General features: G+C 34.4%; 1 protein-coding gene across 11 annotated transcripts in view; it reads left to right on the top strand.

The window, feature by feature from the left end:
* The window catches only part of TFEC (transcription factor EC), an 83216-nt gene that overhangs the window by 36067 nt on the left and 22866 nt on the right, over nucleotides 1–24283 (top strand). For 7 of the 11 annotated variants that reach the window (XM_074268227.1, XM_074268230.1, XM_074268233.1 and 4 more), the window contains 3 exons: nucleotides 5760–5801; nucleotides 6205–6447; nucleotides 11432–11527. In XM_074268227.1, coding sequence (XP_074124328.1) covers nucleotides 5760–5801; nucleotides 6205–6447; nucleotides 11432–11527 — 381 coding nt within the window. Of the gene's footprint in view, nucleotides 1–5759; nucleotides 5802–6204; nucleotides 6448–11431; nucleotides 11528–19157; nucleotides 19292–24283 lie in introns of those variants that run through there. The other 4 variants (XM_074268236.1, XM_074268235.1, XM_074268237.1 and 1 more) reach the window with 2 other exon arrangements.

A 24283-nucleotide genomic window follows, 5' to 3' on the forward strand; every position in this document is an offset into this window, starting at 1 on the left:
TAATTTACCCAACCATTCTCCAATTGATGGACATCCATTCATCTTCCAGTTTCTAGCTACAACAAAAAGAGCTGCCACAAACATTTTGGCACATACAGGTCCCTTTCCCCTCTTTAATATTTCCTTGGGATATAAGCCCATCAAAGGGTATGCACAGTTTGATAACTTTTTGGGCATGGTTCCAAATTGCTCTCCAGAATGGTTGGATTCTTTCACAACTCCACCAACAATGTATCAGTGTCCCAATTTTCCCTCATCCCCTCCAACATTCATCATTATTTGTTCCTGTCATCTTAGCCAATCTGACAGGACCCACTATTGTTTTTACTATCCATGTAAATATCTGTACAACTCTTCAAAAAAAAAAAAAATCATCAGGTTCAAAGAAAGTTACTCAGCATTTTGAATATTTTAGTATTACTTGTCTTTGTTGTTAAACATTCACATAAAAGAAAATCTTTGATAATTAGTTGGTATTACTACCAGATAAAAACAAGCAAAATCAAAGTTCAATCATGTGTGGAGATTTGTCCATTTTTAAGGCAAAAATATAATTCTACAGTTGAAATAACAATTCAATCTTCATTTTTGTAACTAAATCTTTAATTCAGAGGCCCTGTAACCTCTAGAAAACTCCACTGTATACTTATAGTAGAATAAAAATGAAAAAAGGCAATAATTTTTCAATATTATTATTTAAATACTATGATTTCAGCTTTGTGAATTACCTGAAAGAACCTCCAGGAGTCTACAGACCACACTTTGAGAACCACTGATATAGAAAGTGACATTTGAGTTTAGACTTGAAGAAATCCAGAGAGTCTTAGAACAAGAGTTCATTCTAGGTATTAAAAACAGCCAGGGCAAGATAGGGAAATAAGCGATGAGTTTCATGTATTAAGGGGCAGTTGTGTTTTGGATCTGTTGATCCGTCTGTCAATTTTAGATGTTTCTAGGATATCCCATTTGAAATGTCCATTATTCAGCTGGTAATACAGAACTAGAGCTAAGGATGGAGACTCAGACTCAGACAGATAGATCTGGGAGCTATCGTGGAACCGAGGTGAGTTGATTAAATGTCATGGTGAGAGAAGAGAGTCTAGGGCAGAGTCTCAAGGTATTCCTATTGTTAGGAACTATAGTGGATGATTTTTTAGTAAAAGAGTTTGAAAAGGAGTTATCCTACAGGAAAGAGAAGAATCAAATAAGAATAATGTCACAGATACAGAGAAGAGAGTTAGAAGAATGCCAAAGGCTGCAAATGATGAGTATTGAGGTCATCAGATTTGTCAGTAAGAGATCATTGATGATTCTGGAGAGAAGAGTTTTAGTTTTTCATCATGGCTGACATGTTTAGAGCCTACCTTCTTAAACTGTGGTTCATGAACCCATATGGAGTTGAATAACTGAAAGTGGGAGTTGAAAAAATATGATTTATTATCAGTAAATGTTTGATTTATATACCTAGTTTATTATGGCTATATACCCAGAGTCATGTAAAAATTTCTCAGTCATAAAGGGGTCATAAGTGGAAAAGTTTAAGAAGCCCTGATTTAGAGTACCCACCCATGGAAAATAAGGATGATGATATCTGTTATCTGTATTACCTTCATCATAAGATTATTATAAAAAAAAATATTTTGTAAATTTAGAACGTCATTAATTCATTCCTACATACAAATTATCACTATTATGTAAGCTACCTTGCATGTTGTATACTGTTTATTAAGCTAAATGGAACTTCCTAGGAATTTGGGCTGACATTTTTTGAGAAATATCCATGCTTGAGAAGGTTAAGGATATGTCCCATTAAGAATGACTGATTAAGTCTTCATGATAGGACATGGCCTCAGAGTCTGGGGGACCCTTTTTTTTTTTCTGAACCTATTATAGAAAGCTATTGTGCGAGAGTTAGGAAAAAGTGATTTGATCTCATAAACTTCTCTTTTCTCCACTATATTTCTTCTACCTTATCTCCACCACACCTCCTCCCCCCCCCACCCACCCCAACTTCACTGTTTACGAAATGGTTCCTTCTCAACTTACTATAAACACATATACACATCTCTCCATCATCCTAAAAATCCTCATTTGATCCTACTTTTTCTGCTGGTTACCATCTGTTATTTCTCTTCTTCATGGATAATCTGCACGAGAAAGCTACTTACCAATTAACTATGACTTAGCTTCTCTCAGCAATACAGATGATTCCAAAGGACTCATGAAAATGCAGTCTATCCAGAGTACAGATCAAAGCATAATATTTTCCACTTTACTTTATACTTTTTGTGTTGTTTTTTTTTTTTGGTCTGTGTTTTCTCTTTCATAAGAAGAATAATATAAAAATGTTTTGCATGATTGCACATGTATAGCCTGTATCAAATTGCTTATCATCTCAGAGATTGGGGAGATGGGGTGGAAGAGAACTTGGAACTGAAAATTTAAAAACATCCAAATGTTAAAAATTGCTCTTACATCTAATTGAGAAATACATACATGTGTATGCTGATCTAATGAGCTCTTATGGGCTGAAAGTTTCTATGCAGATGATTCTCAGATCTATATAGCCCTAATCTCTTTCTCCTCAGATAGTCACAGATAAAAAGCCTTGAGGAAATCTTTAAATGAATATCCCATAGGAATCTCAAATTCATTATGTCCAAAACAGCACTATGCTTCCAGTCATTTGGACTTATAATGGGTTTGCCTCCTCAACTTTCCATTTTCCCACTCCATTTTCATATCTGGTTTTTACAAGATGTAAGTTTTATGTATGTCCCCTTCTCTTCACTCACACAATCCTCATCTAGTCCCCATTACCTCTCTCCTTGACTACTGCAGTAGCCTATAATCTCTCTGCCTTCCAGCCTTCCTTTCACTTAAGGACAGTGCCATAATATCATTGAAAATAGAATTAGCTGAATGTCACTATGCATGTATTACCCCAGTGATAATGCTTGTGTTCCAAAGACTGTGAAGTTTCTTCTTTTGTTATCAAGTAAACAGACTTTAGAAGGCATTGCTGTTACTTATAATTCTATTCTTTGCAAGGAAATAGCTTATTGTTCTTATTTGTGAAAAGCTCAGAGCTCCATAACTGTCAGCATCTGTCTTAGATCTGTAAAGGGAAGGTGGTTAAAGTGCAGAGTGGATGAAAGGACTCATTCTTACTTAATGAATATTTTCTGTTATTCAGACCCTGAATTGGAATGCTGCTTACTTTTATCTAAAAGATGCAGAAGTAAAAATGATGACTACTCAGTGCCCTTGAGGCAGAATAGGCAAAGAATTAGGATAAAAATGGACTTTAATTTTTTAAAAAATAAATTTTATTGACATATTTTTTACATTGCCTAAATTTCTCCCAGTATCTCTCCCTCTCAGAGAAGCAACAAAGAAGATTTTAAGGATTAAAAAAAAAAAATCAGTAAAACCAATCAATACATTAAAAAAAAGCTAAGAACATATGCAAAATTCCACATCCCTGGAACTCCAATCTTTGCAAAAGAATCTAAGGTGCTATTATCATTAGTTTTTGGAGCCATGCCGATTGTTTATATTTTGGGGGCAACATTCACTTAATTTTTAAAAAAACTTTATTTCAATCAGCAAAAATTAAGTGAATGTTGCACCAAAAATATAAACAATTGGCATGGCTCACTACTTATAATGCTTTCCCCATAAATACATCTAATTGAACGAAGTTTGATGACCATTTATTAGGTGCCTGCTACAGGCGAGGCAAGAGGCATGCTGAAGCAGAAAGAACCAGCCTCTTAGAGTAAGGAGTAATAGGTAGCATTTATATATAGTTTTGGAAAGTTCTTTATAGATTTATTTATTTTGTTATTTTAACAACCCTGGGATTAAGGTGCTATTATTATTATTATTCTCATTTTACAGATAAGGAAACTGGGGCTAACTTTGTGCTGAGGTCTATCTACTGTACCATTTACTTACCTCTGTGACATACTGGCTATGTAATCCTGAGTAAGATATTTGATCTCACAATTTTGAAAGCAATTTTCTAAATTGAAGAATAGTTCCCTATTAAAATGGGTAACATTTTCATTAAAAGTTCTCTTACACCTATGAGATCTTAGCTCCAGTTGACCCTCCCAATCCTACCCCCCCAAAAAAATTCCACCAAAACAAAGAAAATAAAAGTTTCAAGAACTAGATGCTATGGATTTATTGTTGTTTAGTTGTTTTGGTGCAGTCTGATTCTTTGTGACTTTGGATTGGTTTGCCATTTCTTTCTCCAGCTGACTTTATAGATGAGGAAATAAGGCAACTGGTCTTCCTGACTCCAGACCCAGTCCTGTATCCATTGCATCAGTTAGCTGCCTTGTGTTATGGATACAAAGATTAAAAACTAGACAGGAAGCAGTTTTTGAGCTTATGTTCTACTAGGGAAATACAGATAAAGAAATATCAAAGAGCCATTACTAGTCCTTAGAAGTCATCCCTTTAAAGGGTGCCACATGCATACTGCCATATGGCTCTAGATCAACTTTCTTTCAAAGACATCAATCAAAGTTCATGTTCTTGAACTTAGACTCTTATCATTTTCACTTTTCACTTTAGTTGGCTCAACTTGTTTTGTTCTTCAGTTATCTGATTTGTGTGGATCGTATTGTCCTAGCCAAATTATAAACTCCTTGAAGGTTTGAACTGAGTCTTCTAAAACTTTGGTTTCCTTCATAGTACTTCCTAAAGCAGCTTTTAACAAATGCTGCAGAAGAGACGAATGAATCTGGGGAACTGATGAGTTCAACATCCTTTCATTTCAACCAGAGGCTCTCTACTTTAAAAAAAAAAAAAAAAAAAAAAAAAACAGAACAAAAAACCTAATGCAAATGCTCTTAAATATTAATGTAAAATACATAACTAAAGAGGACTCTTTAATTTGTGAGTCTGAAAATGCTATTTATGAAATATATTTTGTAAATGTGTGAAGAGAATGAGGAGTGTTAACTTAAAACTGTAGAATAATCTAAACAGCCACCCTAAAAAATTCCCACTGGTGTTTTAATGAAATGTTATTTTACAACTTCAAAGCTCGTAGCAATATAATTAGTAATATGTGTAATCTTTATTACCAATCTTAATCTTTTTTTATATGACTGAAAAATTATTTTATGGTCACACAATTAAAATAATGCTAAAAATGTCAGCATAACAGAATTAAACTAAAGTAAGTACTACAATATTGTACCCCAAACTAGCTCATTTAAATGCAAAATACTTTGTATGGGCTATTTGTCTGGGCTAATGTATGTTAAGGGAATTAAACAGTAGTTTGTATAGCTGAAATAAAAAAGAAAAAAAATAAGCACTGTACTGCAGCCTTTACTATTGTTTAACATGCTGGGCATATTAAACACACTTACATATGGGCCACTTGAGGAAAATTTATTACTAGAAATTGGTGACTAGTCACATCATAGGGGAGGGGGAGAAAGAGTCAGAAGGCCAAGTTGCCAGCAGCCTCTGTGTACATGAGCACCAGAGCTCAAATGCAGTACTGGTGAAAAGGAGTCTGAAATGTGGAGGGATTGCCTTGGGCATTCAAAAAGATGGGGTGCTTTTTACCACCGAGGTCGATAAGCAAGATCACTGACTGTATAATGACCCACTGAGCTTCAAAAATTTCATTTTTGACTTGTAGCCTTGGAAAGCCCAAACACTGGTTGTTTGATTGACAATTGATATGTGGATAGGCTTTTCTTAGGACTGAAAGTTTTTCTTTTTTTCAGAACTCAGCAATGCCTCATTTAACTGATCGACCTTATTACAAGGTAAGTAAAGAACTCAGAGCAGCAAGATCTTGGGCATTTTCTTTATCACTGTCACTGCATTATGCAATCACTTTTGCAATTAATTTTGTGTCATTGCATGCCATTTTCTTTTGCACAATATTTTGAGAGAAATTAATTTTTACCAATGCTTTTGGCATCAAATGATGTGTAGTAAAGGTTAAGAAATCCAGCAGTCTCTCACTGACACATATTGATTTTTCTAAATAGTAAAGTCATTACAGCCTTATGTAACTTCTGACAACCATGAAAATCTACAAAAGGCTTGGGGTATTTTAGAGTGTTATGTGTTTAATGTCACGATTGGCAGTTAAAAATAGAACTGTTAGTCATTATGCTTTAACAAATGATGTGACCCATTAACATTTATCTTTTTGATTTCTAGGTTCAAACACAAGTGGAAAACCCAACTAGGTACCATATACAGCAAGCACAGAGACACCAAATTAAGGAGTATCTGACTCTTGACACCAAGTTGCCCAATCAAACCCTAACACTGACTCATCCACAAGCCACAGGTGTCACACATTTGGTACAGAACGGAAATGTGCCTCCTGACAATGAGATTGAGATCACAGAAAATCCAATCACCAAGTTGCTAGCTCTTGGGAAGGACCATAAAAATGTGGTATGGAATATATGACTAATGATTTTGAAAATTATCATTACTTGTTTAAGACCAGAAGAAAAAGATAGAGAGGCATTAAGAGGCAGTATACTGGAAAAGATGGATGGATCCAAGTGCAATTTTCTACCTTTGTGACTTTTAGTTGGTCGCTTGACCTGTTTCCTTAAGTGAGAAGTGAACTAGAAAGTTTTCTAAGGTCCCTTCCATTCCATGATAATTCATTAATTTTTACACAAGTGATGTGTGTGTGTGTATACACAAAAAGTTTTAAATGATCACAGTTCTAGAACTGTCCAGCAAGTTCAATTTAACTCTGAAAGTCATTTGGGTAATGTACTCTTTCTTTCATTTAAAAAAAAATGGAGACTATCCTGACATACTAATTGGTTGTAATTTTTTTTTGAAATATGAATTTGGATTCAGAATTTCCATAATTCCATTAAGATTACAAACATAAGAGAAGAATAAATTTATTATTAGCTATTAACAACTTATAAAGGACAGGGGATCTTATAAATATCCATTTTCTTTTAAAAAATACTTAATATTTTATTTTTTCCTCAGTGATGTGTCTTTTCTTGCCCTCTCACTGAAAAGGCAAACAATTGTTATAAATTTTACATGTACTGTTCTAAAAAACATTTCCAATAGATATCCATTTTCAAGATGGATTTTGGTATGAGATGACTCTTTGGTGAAGAAGGGTAGAGAATAAAAATTTATTGACATGGTCTCTTGTTCAGAAGAGTTTAAGAATATGGGCTTTTTAATCTAATAAGCAAAATATGAGTCCTCATGATACAGAGACAGCCTTAGAAGCTGGAAGACTTGGGTTTACGTTCGAATTCTTAAACATACCAAAGCTGTGTGCCTGCACATGAGGCACTTAACTTCTCAGTACCATAGACAGATCTCTTAATAGAATAAAGTTTGGATAAGTTAATTATTGACATTGCCAGGAGTTTCCATGTTGGAAGTTTCCGGCACAGATAAAAACACAGTCCAGATCAAATAGATAAAACAAAATGTGAAGTATGTTTTCTTTTCTTTTTTTAAACTAAAAGTTAAATCACAAATGATTTGAGCAGGACATAGTTCCACCCCACTAATGGTAGCCCTGAAGTCATCACCAATTCAAAGTCATTTTCACAATTCTTACCTGTAGTGGATTGAGACAGAGGAAATTATCTGAAATTCAGGATTTTGAGTTTGGTTAGAAGTTGTTGTCTATGAAAAAGGGAAATATATATCCATCAGTATTGCAGATGTTTGTCCCCTCGCTATTATTTAGTCATGCATTGGTTAGTTCAGTTAAGCACTTACTGAACATCGATAATGTTCAGTATAGACACTGTACTGATATTGAGATTTCAGAGGCAAAAATGAATTGATTCTTGGTCTCAAGGAGCTTGTATTGTGCTGGAAAAGGTACATGTACGCAGATAAATAAATATGAGGTGATTTAAGGAAAGCAGTGGGAAAAGTCAGAGAATATTCAACACATTTACTAAACATTCACTTTAGGCCAGATTTTGTAGTGGGGATTATAGAGGGATTAACTAAATGATTAAATAAGACCTTCCAATGATTATGGTTTGGAAGGTAGGAAGAAGAGAAAACTGTAAATAACTATGAAAAAGAATGTGGTATGAGATGTAAAGGGACTATCATTAAAGTTTATTAGTAAATCAGAAGGAAGGATTGCTTCTTTGCCCTAGAAGTATAAGAGGAATTGTCATAAATGAGATCATATTTAAGCTCAGCTTTGAAAAAATGGATAGAATTACAAGGAAATTTGGGGAAGAGTATTCCAGGCAGAGGGACTGCTTGAGTGAATGAGCAGATGACAAAAGTATGTTTACAGATTATAATCTGTTTTAGCTAGACAATAGACTGCATGCATACAAGAAAGATTGTGAGGCTGGAAAGACATAATGGTGCCAGAATATGAAGGATATTGGAATAACATATGGCTTTAATTCAGTGAGGTACAGGGACACTGTAATGTGTATGATCGGGGAAATGACATAGACTTTTAAAATATTAGAAGTCTTCCATATTGGTCCTCCAATTCAACAGGAAGTCGCATTGTACTATCCCTCTGATAGGTGCCCCTTTAGTTTTTGTTTAAAAATGTGAATCAGAGGAAATCCACTACCTTATAAGGTAGCCCATTTCATTTTCAAATAGCTCAAAATTTATTATGAAGGCTGTTGAGGACCAGTGTAGCTTTTTGAAGAATTGACTCAATTATTGCTGTCTAGGGTAAGGGGAAGAAGGAAGGGAGAAAAAAATTTGGAGCACAAGGTTTTGCAAAAGTGAATGATGAAAATTATCTATGTATATGTTTTGAAAATAAAAAGCTTTAATAATAAAAAAGAATTGAATCAAGATGATAAAAAGATAGAATTCTCCTCAGTTTATAATGGAGGAAATACTGATTATCAGAATGCATCAATAATATAAGTGTGAAGTGATAAGGTCCTGAGAAACTGATAGTAGCAGTGATAGAAATGAGGGAACAGATGTAAAGAGATTACAAGTTAATACTGAATTTGGAAGATGATGATGTATTAATGCCATTAGGAGAAGCAAAGTTCTGGGGAAGAAGAGGAGTTCATTCCATGACATTAAGTTTGGCATGTTGATGGAATAGGCAGAGGAAGATGTCCAGTAGGCAGCTGGAAAAGGACTATATTCAGAAAGAGAGGTATGGACTGAAAGTAGAGACTTAGATAATGACAATCAAATGTGGATGAGCTATTATAGGAGATTAAATAAGGGGAGCAGCAGGAAGAAAAGTCAGAGAAACAAGAGGAATGTCCAAATAATTCAGTGTCACTGGAGCCAAAGAGGTAGCAAATTTTAATGAATAGATGAGTGAAAGTGTGAGTATTATCTAGAAGTCAAGGAGAATGAGACCTGTCTAAGAGCCCTTTTAATATCAAACTGCCTCCCACATAACTAGTATTCTTTATATAATGAATACATGAATGGATGAATGAACTATACATTTGAGGAACTGGTGTCAAGGACAGTTTCTATTTGTTTGGTTAGCATAAGGGAAGTCTGAGCTTATCTGCAGATAAAGGGGAAGAACTCAGTGAAGAGGGAAAGATTGAATATATAAGAAAAAGATAATTGATAGCTCATAGTACCAGAGGAGATAGGAAAGTATAGGAAAAATAGAGACCATTTAGGTGGAGCAGCTTCAATATCATCTATTTTATTTTGGAGGAAAGACAAGAAAACTATCTTGTTCACCATGACTTTTGTTATTCCTCACCATTTGAAATTTTTTCTTTTCCTGGCACTCTTTGGATGTAGAATTAATTTTATTATTTAAGTGAAAGGAAACACTGAAAAATGAAAACCTGCTGACAATAATAATAAACATTCTATATATCAAAATTTCCAGAGGTTAGATTATCATGATAATCACAAGCAAACCATGTTTCATTTTTCTTAATTTTAAGTGATAGTCCCAATTACTTTTATGTGAATCATAAGAAAATCCTAGTGAAGATAACTAGATAAGTCTAGAATCCACATCATTCCTAGTCACATTATTCTTGATTTTTCTAAATCCATGGACATCTTGAATAGGATTTAAAAGTAATGAAAACAATGAAATATTTTGAGCCATCTGTAGGAGTGTCATTTATCTCTACACAGTTTTCATTCACTTTCTTTTATTGGTTTTCACATCCTGAGCAAAGAGAACATGGCACACACACTCTACTCCTATGTATCCAAACTAGCATTTTCCCTTATAGGAAGGAGTGGAAAGGGGATGACAATGAAAAGAAAGGATTAATGAAGTAGATTGGGAAGGGAGGTAAATTCTATTAAGTTTTTAAGTCTTCTTCCCGGTATATAGGCATGTATTTATTTGTACAAGTGCTGTACTAGCATTATAATTTAGGCCCAATCATACAAAAGCTTTGTTTTATTTGTTGCTGTTGTACAGCAACATAACCATTTTCAAGGACAGGAAAAAAAAAAAAAAAGGTTTTATGAGTGAATTGGCAGGTTTATTAATCAGTGGTTTTATTTGCCTGAATTCTGCACCTGGAAGAATGATTGAAATATATCAGGGTAACAGCCACCAGTTCCCTTTTATAAGAAGTACTTTGCTGTAGATGATCATGGAGCAAATATAGCGAAAATCAACCATAGGAGAGAAATTTCTATTTTGTCATGCAAGGGAGTGTTAAAAAGAGTGAGAGGTAGTACAATGGATAGAATGCTAGTTTTAGAGTCAAGAAAATTCATATTCGTGGGTTCAAATTTGGCCTCAAACCTAGCTGTGTGTCTCTGGGCAAATCACTTAACCCTGTTTTCTCAGTTTCTTCATCTGTAAAATAAGCTGGAGAAGGAAATGGCAAACTGCTCCAGCATCTTTGCCATGAAAAATCTCAAATGGAATCACAAAGAATTGAAAATAATGAAAACAATCCAACAATAAAGAGATTGTCAGTATCAGAAAATGACATGATGAAATAGCAAGGTCCCTGGGTTGGGGCTTTTCATACACTTTTCTGGTTGCTTCTGGTTCACTTTGTTGCTTCCTATTAATCTTCATTTTCAGTGAGAATATTTTAGCCATATAAAGCACATGGACTGACCATTATTTTTAGCATATAAAGATTTGGGGGGGGGGCAGCTAGGTGGTGCAGTGAATAGAGCACCAGCCCTGAATTCAGGAGGACCCGAGTTCAAATCTGGTCTCAGACACTTAACACTTCTTAGCTGTGTGACCCTGGGCAAGTCACTTAACCCCAGCCTCAGGGGGGGAAAAAAAAAAAGATTTGGGGGCCATTTTGCAGATGACACAATAATTTAATTTCTTTAAATGAAAGCATTTGTCAGGTTTCTAGCTCATGGTCAAAGTCTGACAAATGCTTGTCAATTGAGTGATTACAGAGATAAGACAGCTGTTATGAGCCTGTATATTTATTCTAAGTATATTACATTTTGCTAGATGGATGATGTTTTTGAGAACATAATCAGCATGGAATCAAGTTTTAATGATAAAGGAACAGATTGTCCAGAAGCTCCACTCCTAATGCAAAGGACGGTGAGTGTTTTTAAATTTTGATTGATGTATGTCACAAAATGACATAGAATAGAAATAAATAAAACTCAAAACTTTTAATAATTATATAAAGATATCTCAAATGACACTTTTTTCCTACTCTTAAGTGACTGACAATATATCTTCTGTTTAAAATGAATTTTTAAAAAAAATATACTAAGGTATAGTGGAAAAAGAACTCAACAATAGAACTGGGTTTGAATCCTAGTTTTGACACATTTAATTGTATGCCTTTGGCCAACTCATTAAACCTCTCTAATTCAATCCAATTCAACTAACATTTATTAAGTGCCTACTTTGTAGTAGGCACTTATGTAAGTATAAGTATATAGTAGGCTATAATTTATAGTAGGCTTACTTAAGTAAGCCACCATGCTAAGTGTCAGAGATAAGAAAACAAAAACCAAACTGTTCTTGCCCTAAAAAAGCTTACATTTTACTGGAAGGATACAGCATAAACAAACATACAGTAAAATACAATTTAGAAACAGAAAGAACACTGATAACTAGAAGAATCAGGGAAGCACTTATCTGAACTTAGCCTTGAAAGAACAAGAGGATTTTGAGAGCTTGCAATGAGGAAGTCATCCATTTCAGCTAGGAGAGAGGGCCCTGCTTTAAAACAAACAAAAAAACAAAAACAAAAATAACCTCACCTTTTCTCCCTATATCCACCCCCCAAAAAATTGGAGGCAGAAACTGGAATGTCAACCTTGGGGAAAAGCTCAGGAATATAGACTATTTGAAGCAGAAGAGCAAGAAATAAGGCTGAAAAGGTGGGTTGCAGACCTTAAATGACATCCTGAAGTATTTGTATTTTGTCTTTTGAGCAAGGGAAGGATATTATCAGATCTGTGTCTTAGGAAGGGTTCTTGTATAGCCATGTAAAAATGTTCATGTTGTTTAGTCATTTTGTCTGTCTTTTTTGGACCCCATTTTGGGTTTTCTTGGCAAAGATCCTGGAGTGGTTTGCCATTTCCTTCTCCAAACAGAGTAAATGGTAATTAACAAGCCTTTGCTGGAGTTGGACTGATAGCTTTGGATTACTTATAGATTTGGGGTCATCTGCATAAATATAGTCATTGAACACATGGAAGCTGAGATCACCAAAGGAAAGAGTTTAGAGTGGAATTATATATATGTGTGTTTGTTTGCGTGTATTCACATACATATGTTATGGTTACATGTACAATTGATTCTCATTATTCAAAGATTTTGTATTTGTATAACGAATACTCAAAGTTACTTTCACAATCATTCATAGACACAAGTCCCACCTGAGCAAGGTAACATCCTGACTTCTTGTTTCAGCTTTCACACTGCAAAACCAAGTGTCCTTTTCCTGGTCTAGTTGTTGTTCATTTGTTTGTCATTTCTAAATAGACCAAGGGCAGTTTGTAGATAAAGCCCTGAGCTTGGAGCAAGGAAGAAATGGCCATTTTACAGATGAGAAACTGAGGTAAACAGGAGAAAGTGACTTGTTCAGAGTCATACAACTAGTGAGTAGCTAAAGCTGGATTTGAACTCATGGAGATGAGTCTTCCTTGTTCCAAGCTCAGGGCTTTATCCACAAACTGCCCTTGGTCTATTTATTCATACTTTGTTGTTGTATTTTTGTGCTCTTTGTTAGGGGATTCTGTTGTTTTAAATGGCCCCCCAAACACAGTATTGAAATCTAGTCTAGTGTCCCTAAGCTCAGTAATTTTAGTTCAGGTATGCTATGGTGCTGCTGGCCTTGAGTTCAATGATCATGAAGCCACAATACAGTTCCTCCAGAAAAAAGGAAGAGAAAAGTCACCAATCTGTATATGAAGCTGCTCCAGAAGGTGCTAAAGTTCAGATTGTGACCAGAAGTTCATAGGAACCAAATCTCATGTTTTCCCTAATTCACCAGTATACAATACTTGCTATGTCAGGGTTCATGGGAATTATAGAAAACAGTACTTAAACTGACTCTTGAAAGAGGTAACCAAGGCATTCTGGAATGTGGAGTTAAGGAGGGGACAAATAGTTCATGCTAGAGTATAGGATTAGGAACAAACAAGCAAATGAATGAAACAAACAAAAAAAGATATGGCACCAAGACTTCAAATAAGTAAATGGAGAAGTTTACATTTTATCTTAGAGGCAAGAGGAAACGACTGAGTTTTAAAGTGTGACATGGTGACATGATCAAACCTATACTTGGGAAAATCACTTCAGCTTTTTAGTGGAAGACTGGATTGTTAGTAGGGGGAGACTTTTGCCAGGGAGGCCAGGGAGGAACCTACTCTAAATTATCCAGGTTAAGCATTGGGTTTACATCCTACTCTAGAGAAGTAGCTTGTACACGGCCTTAAAAAACCACTTAATCTCAGCTTGTCTCAGTTTCCTCACCTGAAAAATCATAATAATAATAATAATAATAATAGCACCTACCTTCTCAGGGTTTTCTTGAAATATTTTGTAAAGAAAGCACTTTGCCCACCTTAAAGTACTATACAAATGCTAGTATCAGCATTCTTACTTTGTCCGGGGTGAAGATGAGCTGCCTGCATAAGTGAGAATCAATATGTAAAAATATGTAAAACTGCTCCTATCAGTGAAGGACCCTTGTAGGAGATAATACTTGAGAGTTGAGCCTGGAAGGAAGGGAGAGGTTCCAAGTCATGGATTTAGAAGAGTAAGCATAATGAAAAGAGAAACTTATCTTAAGGCCCTTAAATAGTATTTAGGACTAGTGTAAGTAAAATATTCTGCACCCAGTACAGAAGCATTGCTGTCAAAATCAGGACAAATTCCTTTGAGATTGGTTGATGCCCTTCTCTTACTTGGAGCAATATGCAATGCAAACCAAGAATTGCATCTCATCTGCAATTGCTCACTTAACCTTCTAGTTACTAATTAAAAGATGAGCAAGGATACAAGATGTAGTGTATATAGATTTTTTTTCAGGACTCCTTAGGGAATTTCTAGACATTTACATTCTTTCAGAAAATAAGAGAAAAAAGTGAGCACTTTAAATTCTGAAGTTAGTGTTGTTTTTGTTTTTTTTTTAAATAACTTAAATTAATAATATGAATTCTGAGTTCTTTGACATGCAGTATAGTGCAGGAGAAAAAGCACTGAATTTGCAAGCAAAGAACCCTAGGTTTGAATCCCAACTATGTCATGTACTATCTATACAATTTTTATTCCTGGTTCCTCATTTATAAAATGATATTGGAGTGAGGAGGTAATGTTGATTAGACCCCTTCTAAGTCTAATTCTGTGCAATTGTGCAAAACAAGAGCTTGTTCCTTGAGTACAAAGGTTGTTGGCTCACTTTTGAGGGTTGTAAAATTCATATTTTGAATTCTCAAAAAGTTTCATAAAGAATCCCTTTCATTTCCACAAGAAAGCATTCCCTATTGCCTGTCTGCTGATACTTTTCTGCCCCTGCTCTCAATCTGGCAATTTAATGATGGCTAAAACATTTAATTACCGTTGATGAGGTTTTAAACTTGGGATTTTTATTTGCGTTGTTTTGGGAAATTTTGTGCTTAAACTTTGTTATCTTGGGCTAGTATTCCATGCCCAACTTTATTGAGGATTGCTATTTCAAAACTTCTACCTCGAGTCTTACCTCATGCTTTAAGTATAATTAAAGTTTTCTGGTCATGATAAATTCTGCATATCTAACTTCCTGGAATGGAAATATTATTTTCTTATTATTTCTTCACCTCCTAGATTTAAAAAAAAAAAAAGATGGCTTCATTTCCTGTAAACTTTTTCCTTTTATGTATGAATTTTATTACTTGAAATAATTATATTCTTCAATACATACACACACACACATGTAATATTGCTTTCATCATACTTTTCTTTGGAACTGATTTCTTCTTTTGGGGGGTTATTAGAAATACGGTTCTTAAATTTTTTTTTAAATTTTCAAAACATATGCATGGATAATTTTCCAACATTGACCCTTGCAAAACCTTGTGTTCCAATTTTTCCCCTTCTTCCCCTCATTCCCTCCCCTAGATGGCAAGTAATTCAATCTATGTTAAACACGTTAAAATATATGTTAAATTGGAACTGATTTCTAAGTATGATTTGATTATAACATATCCATTTCCCACATGTGGAATGCAATATTAAAATGACATTAAATGCATATACCCCATCTCAGAGAGTATGAACAATTTTTCTTAGCTGAGATTATGAACCATTGTAAATTCATATATGTATTTAATTAGATGCTTTTGATAGTAATTTAAAATTATTTTTTAGAGATCATAACGAATACATTTTTTGGAGGGGAAAAAAAGAACACATTTGGATAAAATAGGCCATTGGCATAAGCCCAAAATGTCAAGATTTAACCTTTAATTAACCTCTAAGCTAGAACCTAGGAAAGTAGGAACTGGGATAGAATATGAAAACTCACCCAGAGGCTCTACCTGGCACTAGCAAACTTTTAATATACTTGTTGAAGCACTCATTGGACAGTATAATAATCACTTAAATATTTAGTTTTTCTACTTTCAAACTGAATACAGAAATCAAATTCTCTTCAATATTATTTAAAAGAGTTTCTCATTCCTTACTAATGGAAGTGGAACTGAACTGTTGGTTTGCATATGATTATAAGTATTAGACCCAATCAGTTGTTTGAGACCAGTCAGCTTCTTGCTTTAATATTTTTATTGACCAATAATTTCACCAATGTGTCCAATCCTGTACAATTCATCCATGTCTTCTTATCCTTTCCAGTTTCATTCATGTATGTTTGGGGCTGCATTGAAAGATCTTTCAGTGGCAGATAAAGAAGTTTATATTTGATCCTACCTCAGTATTGGAGTTTTGAGTATGGAAGTGATGTGGAGAGATCTAAGCTTAAGGACACTTAATTTGATGCTTGTCTGAAGGATGATTTGGAGGAGAGAATTGAGACAGAGATATTATATAGGAGGATTGTGACTAAAAGAATGGAGAGAAAATGATGTTTTAGAAAAAGATACATCTGATAATTGATTGGATATATTAGGTGGAGTAAAGTAACCATGACACCAGATTTTAAACTAGAATGGTGATACCTATGGCTGGGTAGGGAAGATAATGAGTTCTATTATGAACACCTGGTTTGAAATATCCAGTAGGCAGTTGGGGATGCAGGACTAGAATTCAGTAGTAAACTTGTGTCTACATATTTCAATCTGGAAGTCATCTGCACAGAGAGAACCCATGGGTGCTGAACAAGTCTCACCACATAGGAGATTATACAGAAAAAAAAGAGAAGAGGATCCAGGTTAGAACCTTGGGGGTACACCCAGTATTAGTGGTTATAAAGACAAAATAATTCAGCAAAGGAGTTAGAGATTAGAATCTAGATAAAAGGAGAATCAGGAGAAAACACAAAACACTCATGAAAAAATCAGAGAAGAGACTGTCTAGTAGGAAACTGGTCAAGGGTAAGAAATGCTGCAGAGAATTATAAGAAAATGTAAGTTCCTTGAGGAAGAGACTATCTTTTTTTTTTTTTTTTTTAATATCCTCAGCACTTAGCAAAATTCCTAGTACTTAGTCTGCATGTAATAAATGTTTATTGATGAAGGAAGAAGATTAAGAAAGGTTAAGTTTCACAATTATGAGATCCTTGATAACTGTGGAGTAAGAAGTTTGTCTAAGATGTACAGATGTATATCAAGAGCTTCTTGAGGGAAATATCCAGCCAAACTATTTTGTCTATTTAAAGACTGCCTTCTATATAGTTTAAGTTGATCTCATGCTTATTTTGGTGTTGATGTCATAACATTTCATGGTTTTAACAAGGGTTGGATTCTTTTTTTTAATTATTATTATTATCTGTTGTTGAAGAGACATAGGAATAGGACTTTAGTAATTAGTTGATGTCTCCCAAGTGTTCTGTTCATAAAACACTGGGATGTGATCTCTGGACTTAACAAAATGGGAAATCTTTGTGAGGTTGGCAGTAAACTTTGTTTGTATGTCCAAGAACTGGCCTAATTATATGTAGAGAGATTTACTTAAGACATTTATATATTGAAGAATTTTTTTTTTTTAACCTTAGATATTCTCTAAACTATTTATTATTTCATTAAACTGTTTTCTGAGTTGGAGAGGGGATTGGGATCTATGTTATGAAACTGTGGACCTCCTAAAGTTTTGAATTCTTATGGTAAATACATGAACATTAGGTTGATCGCAATTTCTTCAAGCAAAATTAGATTACTGCTTTAGGGAAATGTTGGCATTTATGATTTGGGTGGAGATTGGAACAAGATGATCTCTTACCTTCTAATTTTAGTGTCCTGTTTTTAAGAAATAAAAATATCCTTCTAATTTTAAGTGTCCATATTATATTAGCAAGTAGGATTTGGGCATATTACAGTCAGAACTACATAATATAATTGTGAATATAATATCCTTTGTGAGAGTAGGGTAAGATTTGGAATGAGAGGGATATGACTGGTAAATTTTGTCTTTTAACAAAAAATAATAGAGGCAGTGACAATAGGACTGTAGGATTAGGTGGTTTAGTTTATTCCTTGGATGACAGCATTCTTTAGCTTTTTGGAGGTTTTTTCCAGGGTAAATTGCCCATGTCTGTATTTGTTAATAGAAATATTGATATTTGAATCAGTGTTTGTGTCAGTACACTAAAGAAAAAAGGAAGATGTAGTAATAAATGGAATGTGTGCCAAGAGATTTTAATGACCACTTACTGATGATAACCATGAAACTATTAATTCTCAACTCTGTTTCAGAAAGAATAAATTATTTTCATTAGAGTTAGTTTGTCAAAATTCATATAAGGAAATGAGACCTCAAGGAATAGTTTTTTGCTTTGTCCATTAAGCCTAAGTTCAGATTTTCACACACTCCCTCTCCATACTGATGGATGATTTTATTTGGGGAAGAGAAGAGAACCTCTTTCTATTTGGTTTTTTCACCAGTTACTTACTAGATGCTGCTGTGTAGCTCTTTCTACATGGTAGATACCAAATAATCATTGCTGACCAACTGACTTAATCATTAAGATAACCATAAAGAATCAATAGTTTGACCATTTTTGCTGCTGTGATGAATCAGAAATTCAATCCCCTGGATTAGTTAAGTGTATAGTCAATAAATGCATGGACAATAAATACCATAAATGCCAGAGTAGTTAGAATCCATGAAAAAGGGAGATTAAAATACTTTTACCAATTCCTGATTCTGGGGAGTGGGATGTGGTTCTTAGAAACAAATATCAAATAGATAAAACATTTCCTTTTTATAATACTCCGTGAGAATGATTTTGTTAATGAGAATGATGGTGAAAATGCAGCTGCCACACATTAGGAAAGATAATAAGTTGGTACATATAATTCTCCTGACCTAAGTAACTCATGTCTTCATCTTATTTTCTCGGCATTTCTTCAACCAGGTAAATGTAAATGCTGGTGGCATTTGGCAATCTAAGTAAACTGTTAGAGTTCAAAACCATTCCACGGATGGGGATTGAGTAAATATTAACAACCCACTTTGCTTAGCTGAGTAACTTGAAAATGTGCATAACATCAGTGAGGAAGCTTTTGTAAGTCACATCCTGGACCAAATTAGTCTTAAAGTCCAAGAAAGAATCAAAGTTCACTTTTGTGCAGAAGTTTCAGCCTAGATTTTCTGCTTATTGTTTGCAAGTTTAAGGCAAAGAGAATGATGAAGAAAAAAGAGAAAACCATTGCTATTGTGAAGGTTATAGACTCTCCAAAGTTCAGACTGGTGAGCAAGTAAATTTGGGCTATCTTTCAGTGTCTTGAGTGTGAAGTGCAGTAAATGCTATGCTGAAACTAATAATCTTAGAAAAAATAAAAAGAAGGTATCTTGACAACAGGCTACCGGAGCACATGGAAACAGGTTAACAAGCTTTGGTGGCTGAGTTGATAGATTTCCAGGCTATGTACTTTATGAAAACTTTAAAATTCTATGTGTTTTATTTTCTATAGGATTATTAGAACCAAAGTAGTGTACTGCTTTGGCTTTCTTATTTATTTATTTATTTATTTATTTTTTCTTTTCTTTTCTTTTCTTTTTTTTTTTTTTTTTTTTTTTTTTTTTTTTTTTTTTTTTTTTGGCTTTCTTATTTAAAGGGGAAATATTAAAGTCAGATTCATTCTGGGAAGGAACTATATGCTCATTTGTATTAGTGTTTGTATATTAAACTAATATTTTATTGGAGTTGTTTAATCAATATATTGAATAAACATAAAGTACACATGTATAAATATTTCTATAAATGTGAAAAGAACGTGAAAAATTTTTCATTCTCTTCCTACATTGGATTTTCTCTGTTTAACTCAAGCTAGAAGAGACAGAGCTAGTGCATTATTTGTACTCAAAAAATGAGTGGGCCTTCCTTCTATGTTCAATGTTTGCCAAAGCTAGGCTCTTAGGTTCAAATGATAAACAGAAATGAGGCAGGATTGAACTCAACAGTGCATCCTAAAACTATAAAAATACTGTCTACTGCATTTAAATGAACAGGAGCCCCAAAGGAAAATGTGTTAATCTTTGAAAAGCTAAGCTTTTCATGTATGCATACATTGTACATGTACATGCTCCCCTACTGAGTTCTGCATTTATGCCTGTAGTTTATCTTCCTTTTATGTCCCCAGTTGTTCTACCTAATAGCCTCATGCTAACTTTTCCCATCAACCCCTCTCTGTAATAGTATGGCTGCATCTCCAGTGGAAAAGCAAAGCAGAGGAGCCAAGAAACAGTCTTAAAAAACTCAAACAGCCTTCTGCTCAGTGTTCCAGGGAGACAAAGGATGGCATTACATTTGAAAGCCTCCAGAAGTTCCTGTGTCCTTTTAATTAATCATTCATTCAATAAGTGTTTACTGAGTATCTACCATCTACCCATCTATGCTTTAAGTGCTCTGGAGGAAACAAAGGTAGCAGATGAAATAGTCTTATTAAAGACCTTGCCATCTTCTGGGAAAGACAAAACTAACATAGGAAATGTTAAGACAAAATAATCACTAGTCTTTGTGGTACATATATAGCATGTGGAATAGAAGTTTATAAGAGGCAGGAAAGCATCAATTGCCTAAGGTAATTGGGGGAGACTTTCTAATGGAGGTGTACTCCCCGCTGACTGTCACTTAAAGGATATGAGGAATTTTGATTTGTGGGGGGAAAAAGTGGAGGACATTTGAAATAAGGTTAATGTATTAAACAAAGGCTGGAATTAAGAGAATGTGTTGGGAAGGAGCAGATGATGTGGATGGATAGATCAGATAGAGGGCCTTGAAAGCTAGGAGGAATTTAGATTTGGTGTGATTGCATAGGGAATCATGTAAAAGTCTTGAGCAGGAAAGTAACTTAATGGAATTGGTGATTTTAGAACAATATTTTGTCATTAAGGCTTGGAGTAGAGAGAGAGTTGTGAATAGGAAGAACATGTCAAGCCATAAGTTAGGTGTGCTATTGAAAAAAACATTTAGTGAGTTTGAGCCAAACAATCCTATCTGTCAAGCCACACTTGAACTCAGGACTTCCTGTCTGAGACAAAATTTTTTGTCTCAAATTCAACAAGGATTTATTAAGTCCCTGATCTGTGGTAATTTTTAGTAGTAATACTTCAAGTCTACAGACATCAGTTGGAAAAGATTGGTCCTGCTCTATAAAAAGATAAGGTGGACAAGGCACCTTCTGCTGAGGAGAGGAAAGAGACTGAGGAGCTCTAAAAGTCCATGAAATTGCTCCCAGCAATGAAAGAAAATGCAAAATAGTTTAATGATCAGATGTTATGTTATCCTAAGATAGGGTAGGACATACTCTGAATATAATATTCAATATTAAGTCAAATGTGTTTGAAAAAATCCATATAATCATGGTGATGATGTCTTTAAATTCTATATCTTTACCCAAATGAAACAGAAATAATGTATGCTTTGGGGGGAAAAAGAGATGAGGTCACATCAAGAAATTTGATTATGGGAATTTTGCAACAGAATGAAAATAGATACTCATGGCTTCAGCTTTAATATTTCAGATTTGGTCTGTATACTGTGCATAAACATTGATCAATCCCTTGATTATGAGGTGGTGATTTTCATGAGTTGCTATAGTAGAAAAGTTATTACATATTTCCCCCCATTTATTCTTTCTCCTTTCATTCTGTTCTTCCTCAAGAATGTTTTGTTACTGACTAGTCCCTCCCTCAATATTAGGGCAGGATTTCTTAAACTTTTCCCATTTGCAACCCCTTTTTGCCTGAGAAATTTTTAATGACCTCAGGTATATAAAATAGGTATACAAATCAAACATTTGCTTACTGAGTCTCTTCAAGCATTGATAAGTATGCCTCAGATGACAGGCATAATATCTTTTGATAGACCCATAATTGAAGCCTTTCCAAGTCTGCAAAACTTGGTAGAGCTTGAAATAAAAAAAATATAGAGATGCCCAAATAGCCAGAACATTGTACTTGGAGTCAAGGAAATGAGTTCAAATTCCTCCTTAAATCATTTAATTTCTTTTCACCTCAGTTTCCTTATCTGTAAGATGAGGATAATAATAGCACCTACCTCACTAGGTTATTGGAAAGATTAAGTAAAATCACATGTAAAATATTTTACTAATTTATTGGGATAGAGACCAGATTTTTGATTAGTACAGAATACTTTCAGTTGGGAAACTTTCTCTTCTAACTTAAGTTGACATCTTCTTTATAACTTATAGTCATAGGACCCTGCAATAGGAGGTGACTTCCATAAACATCCAGTAGGTATCAGAGCAGGACATGAACTCAGGTCTCCTTAGCTCAGCTATCTATCCATTAGGACAAGGTTGTTTTTTATTTTTTATTTTAAATCAGATTTTATTTGTATAAAAGTTTTTTTTTAATAATTTAAAAAATTTAGTTTCTGGGTTTGTTTAAGCAGGTATACCTTATTTAATACTGTGTGGAATTATTTTAAATTTATTTATTTACTATTTTTCCCTAGTTAGATTAAAAACATTTTTTTTCACATTTGTTTTTAAGATTTTTGAGTTCTAGATTCTTTCTAGGTTCTCTCCCTTATCCCCATCCATAATTAAGAAAACACATGTGAAGTTATTCAAAACATTTCCATAAGAATGTGAAAAAAAGATCTCCCACTCTAATGAAAATGTAAAACCCTCAAGAAAAATTAAGTTAAAGATAAAGAGTGAGAGAATACTTAGATCTATATTCAGACTTGATCAGTTCCTTCTCTGGATATGGATATGATTTTTCATTGTAAATCCTTCAGATTCAAAGTAGTTGTGGATTGAGAATAACAAAGTTATTTACAGCTTGTCTCCCCAGAATATTGCTATTACTTTGTATACAGTATATTTTACTTTGTTTATGGAGGACTTTGCAGGTTTTGTTTTTTTCTTGAGAGCATCCTGCTCATCATTTCCCAGAGAACAATAATATTCCATTAGAGAAATTTGCTCCAATTTTTTTTTTTTTTTTACAATTACCATTACTAATTGTATTTCCCCTCCCATTTATTCTTTCTCCTTTCACTCTGTTCTTCCTCAAGAATGTTTTTGTTACTGACTAGTCCCTCCCTCAATATTAGGGCAGGATTTCTTAAACTTTTCCCATTTGCAACCCCTTTTTTATCTGAGAAATTTTTAATGACCTCAGGTATATAAAATAGGTATACAAATCAAACATTTGCTGATAATAAATCATAATTTTGTGATACTCCTACATTCAGTTATGAGACCCCCATATGGGCTCATGACCTACAGTTTAAGAAGCTTTACACTATTTCTCTATTTTCATATTTATCTTATTACATGGAATGGACCTTGGTTTATTAAATAAGAGTTTCCAGGTGAAGAAACTCCATTTACCAGTGTGAATCAGTATCTTCTTGGCAACTTGGGAGAGTTAGTTCTAGGGTCAAGGACCATAAATTTATGGTACTGTGTCAAAACAAGGGAAAGGAGGGAAGAGAGGGGAGTAAGCATTTCTATAGTACCCACTATGGGGCAGACATTGGGCTGAGCACTTTACAAATGTTATTTCATTTTATCCTTACAAAAACTTGGTGAGATAGAAGTTATTTTATCCTCATTGTACAGTAGGGAAACTGAGGCAAATAAGTGCTCAGTGACTTGGCTCAAGGTCCCACAGCTAATAAGTGGCTAAGATTGGATTGGAGCTCAGGTGCTCTAGAATCCAGGTGTGATGTTCTATCCACTGCACCACCTGACTACCTTGATGATAGAAATGGGAACCCAAATGGCTCCACTTTCCAAGATGAGCTCTCTGTTGACTATAATTTGCTACTTCTATAACCATAAACCTTTGAAAATGAAGAATCGTGCATTCATGATTCAAATTAATCAAAATTAGAGGGCAATACTTTAAGTGCTGGGAATAGAAAGAGCAAAATGTCACAGTCTCTTCATAAAGGGAGAGTAAATTCTACTAAATTGGTAATTGTGTGGGAAGGTTATGATATGGACAGAGTAGGGAATAGTTAGGACTGTAAGAGAACTCCAGACAAGTTGCTTTAGGAATATGTGATCTAAAAGAGGCTTTTACTTGGGGGATTTGGAAAAGATAAATGGATATAGGCATTTGAGCCAAGAAGGGATAAAAGGGCTTCTAAAATGTAGAAACGAGAAGAAAGTACTTTTGTGAGAGAGAGAGAGAGAGAGAGAGAGAGAGAGAGAGAGAGAGAGAGAGAGAGAGAGAGAGAGAGAGAGAGAGAGAGAGAGA

This window comes from Sminthopsis crassicaudata, chromosome 5 (assembly GCF_048593235.1).
Source record: "Sminthopsis crassicaudata isolate SCR6 chromosome 5, ASM4859323v1, whole genome shotgun sequence".
Taxonomy (NCBI): domain Eukaryota; kingdom Metazoa; phylum Chordata; class Mammalia; order Dasyuromorphia; family Dasyuridae; genus Sminthopsis; species Sminthopsis crassicaudata.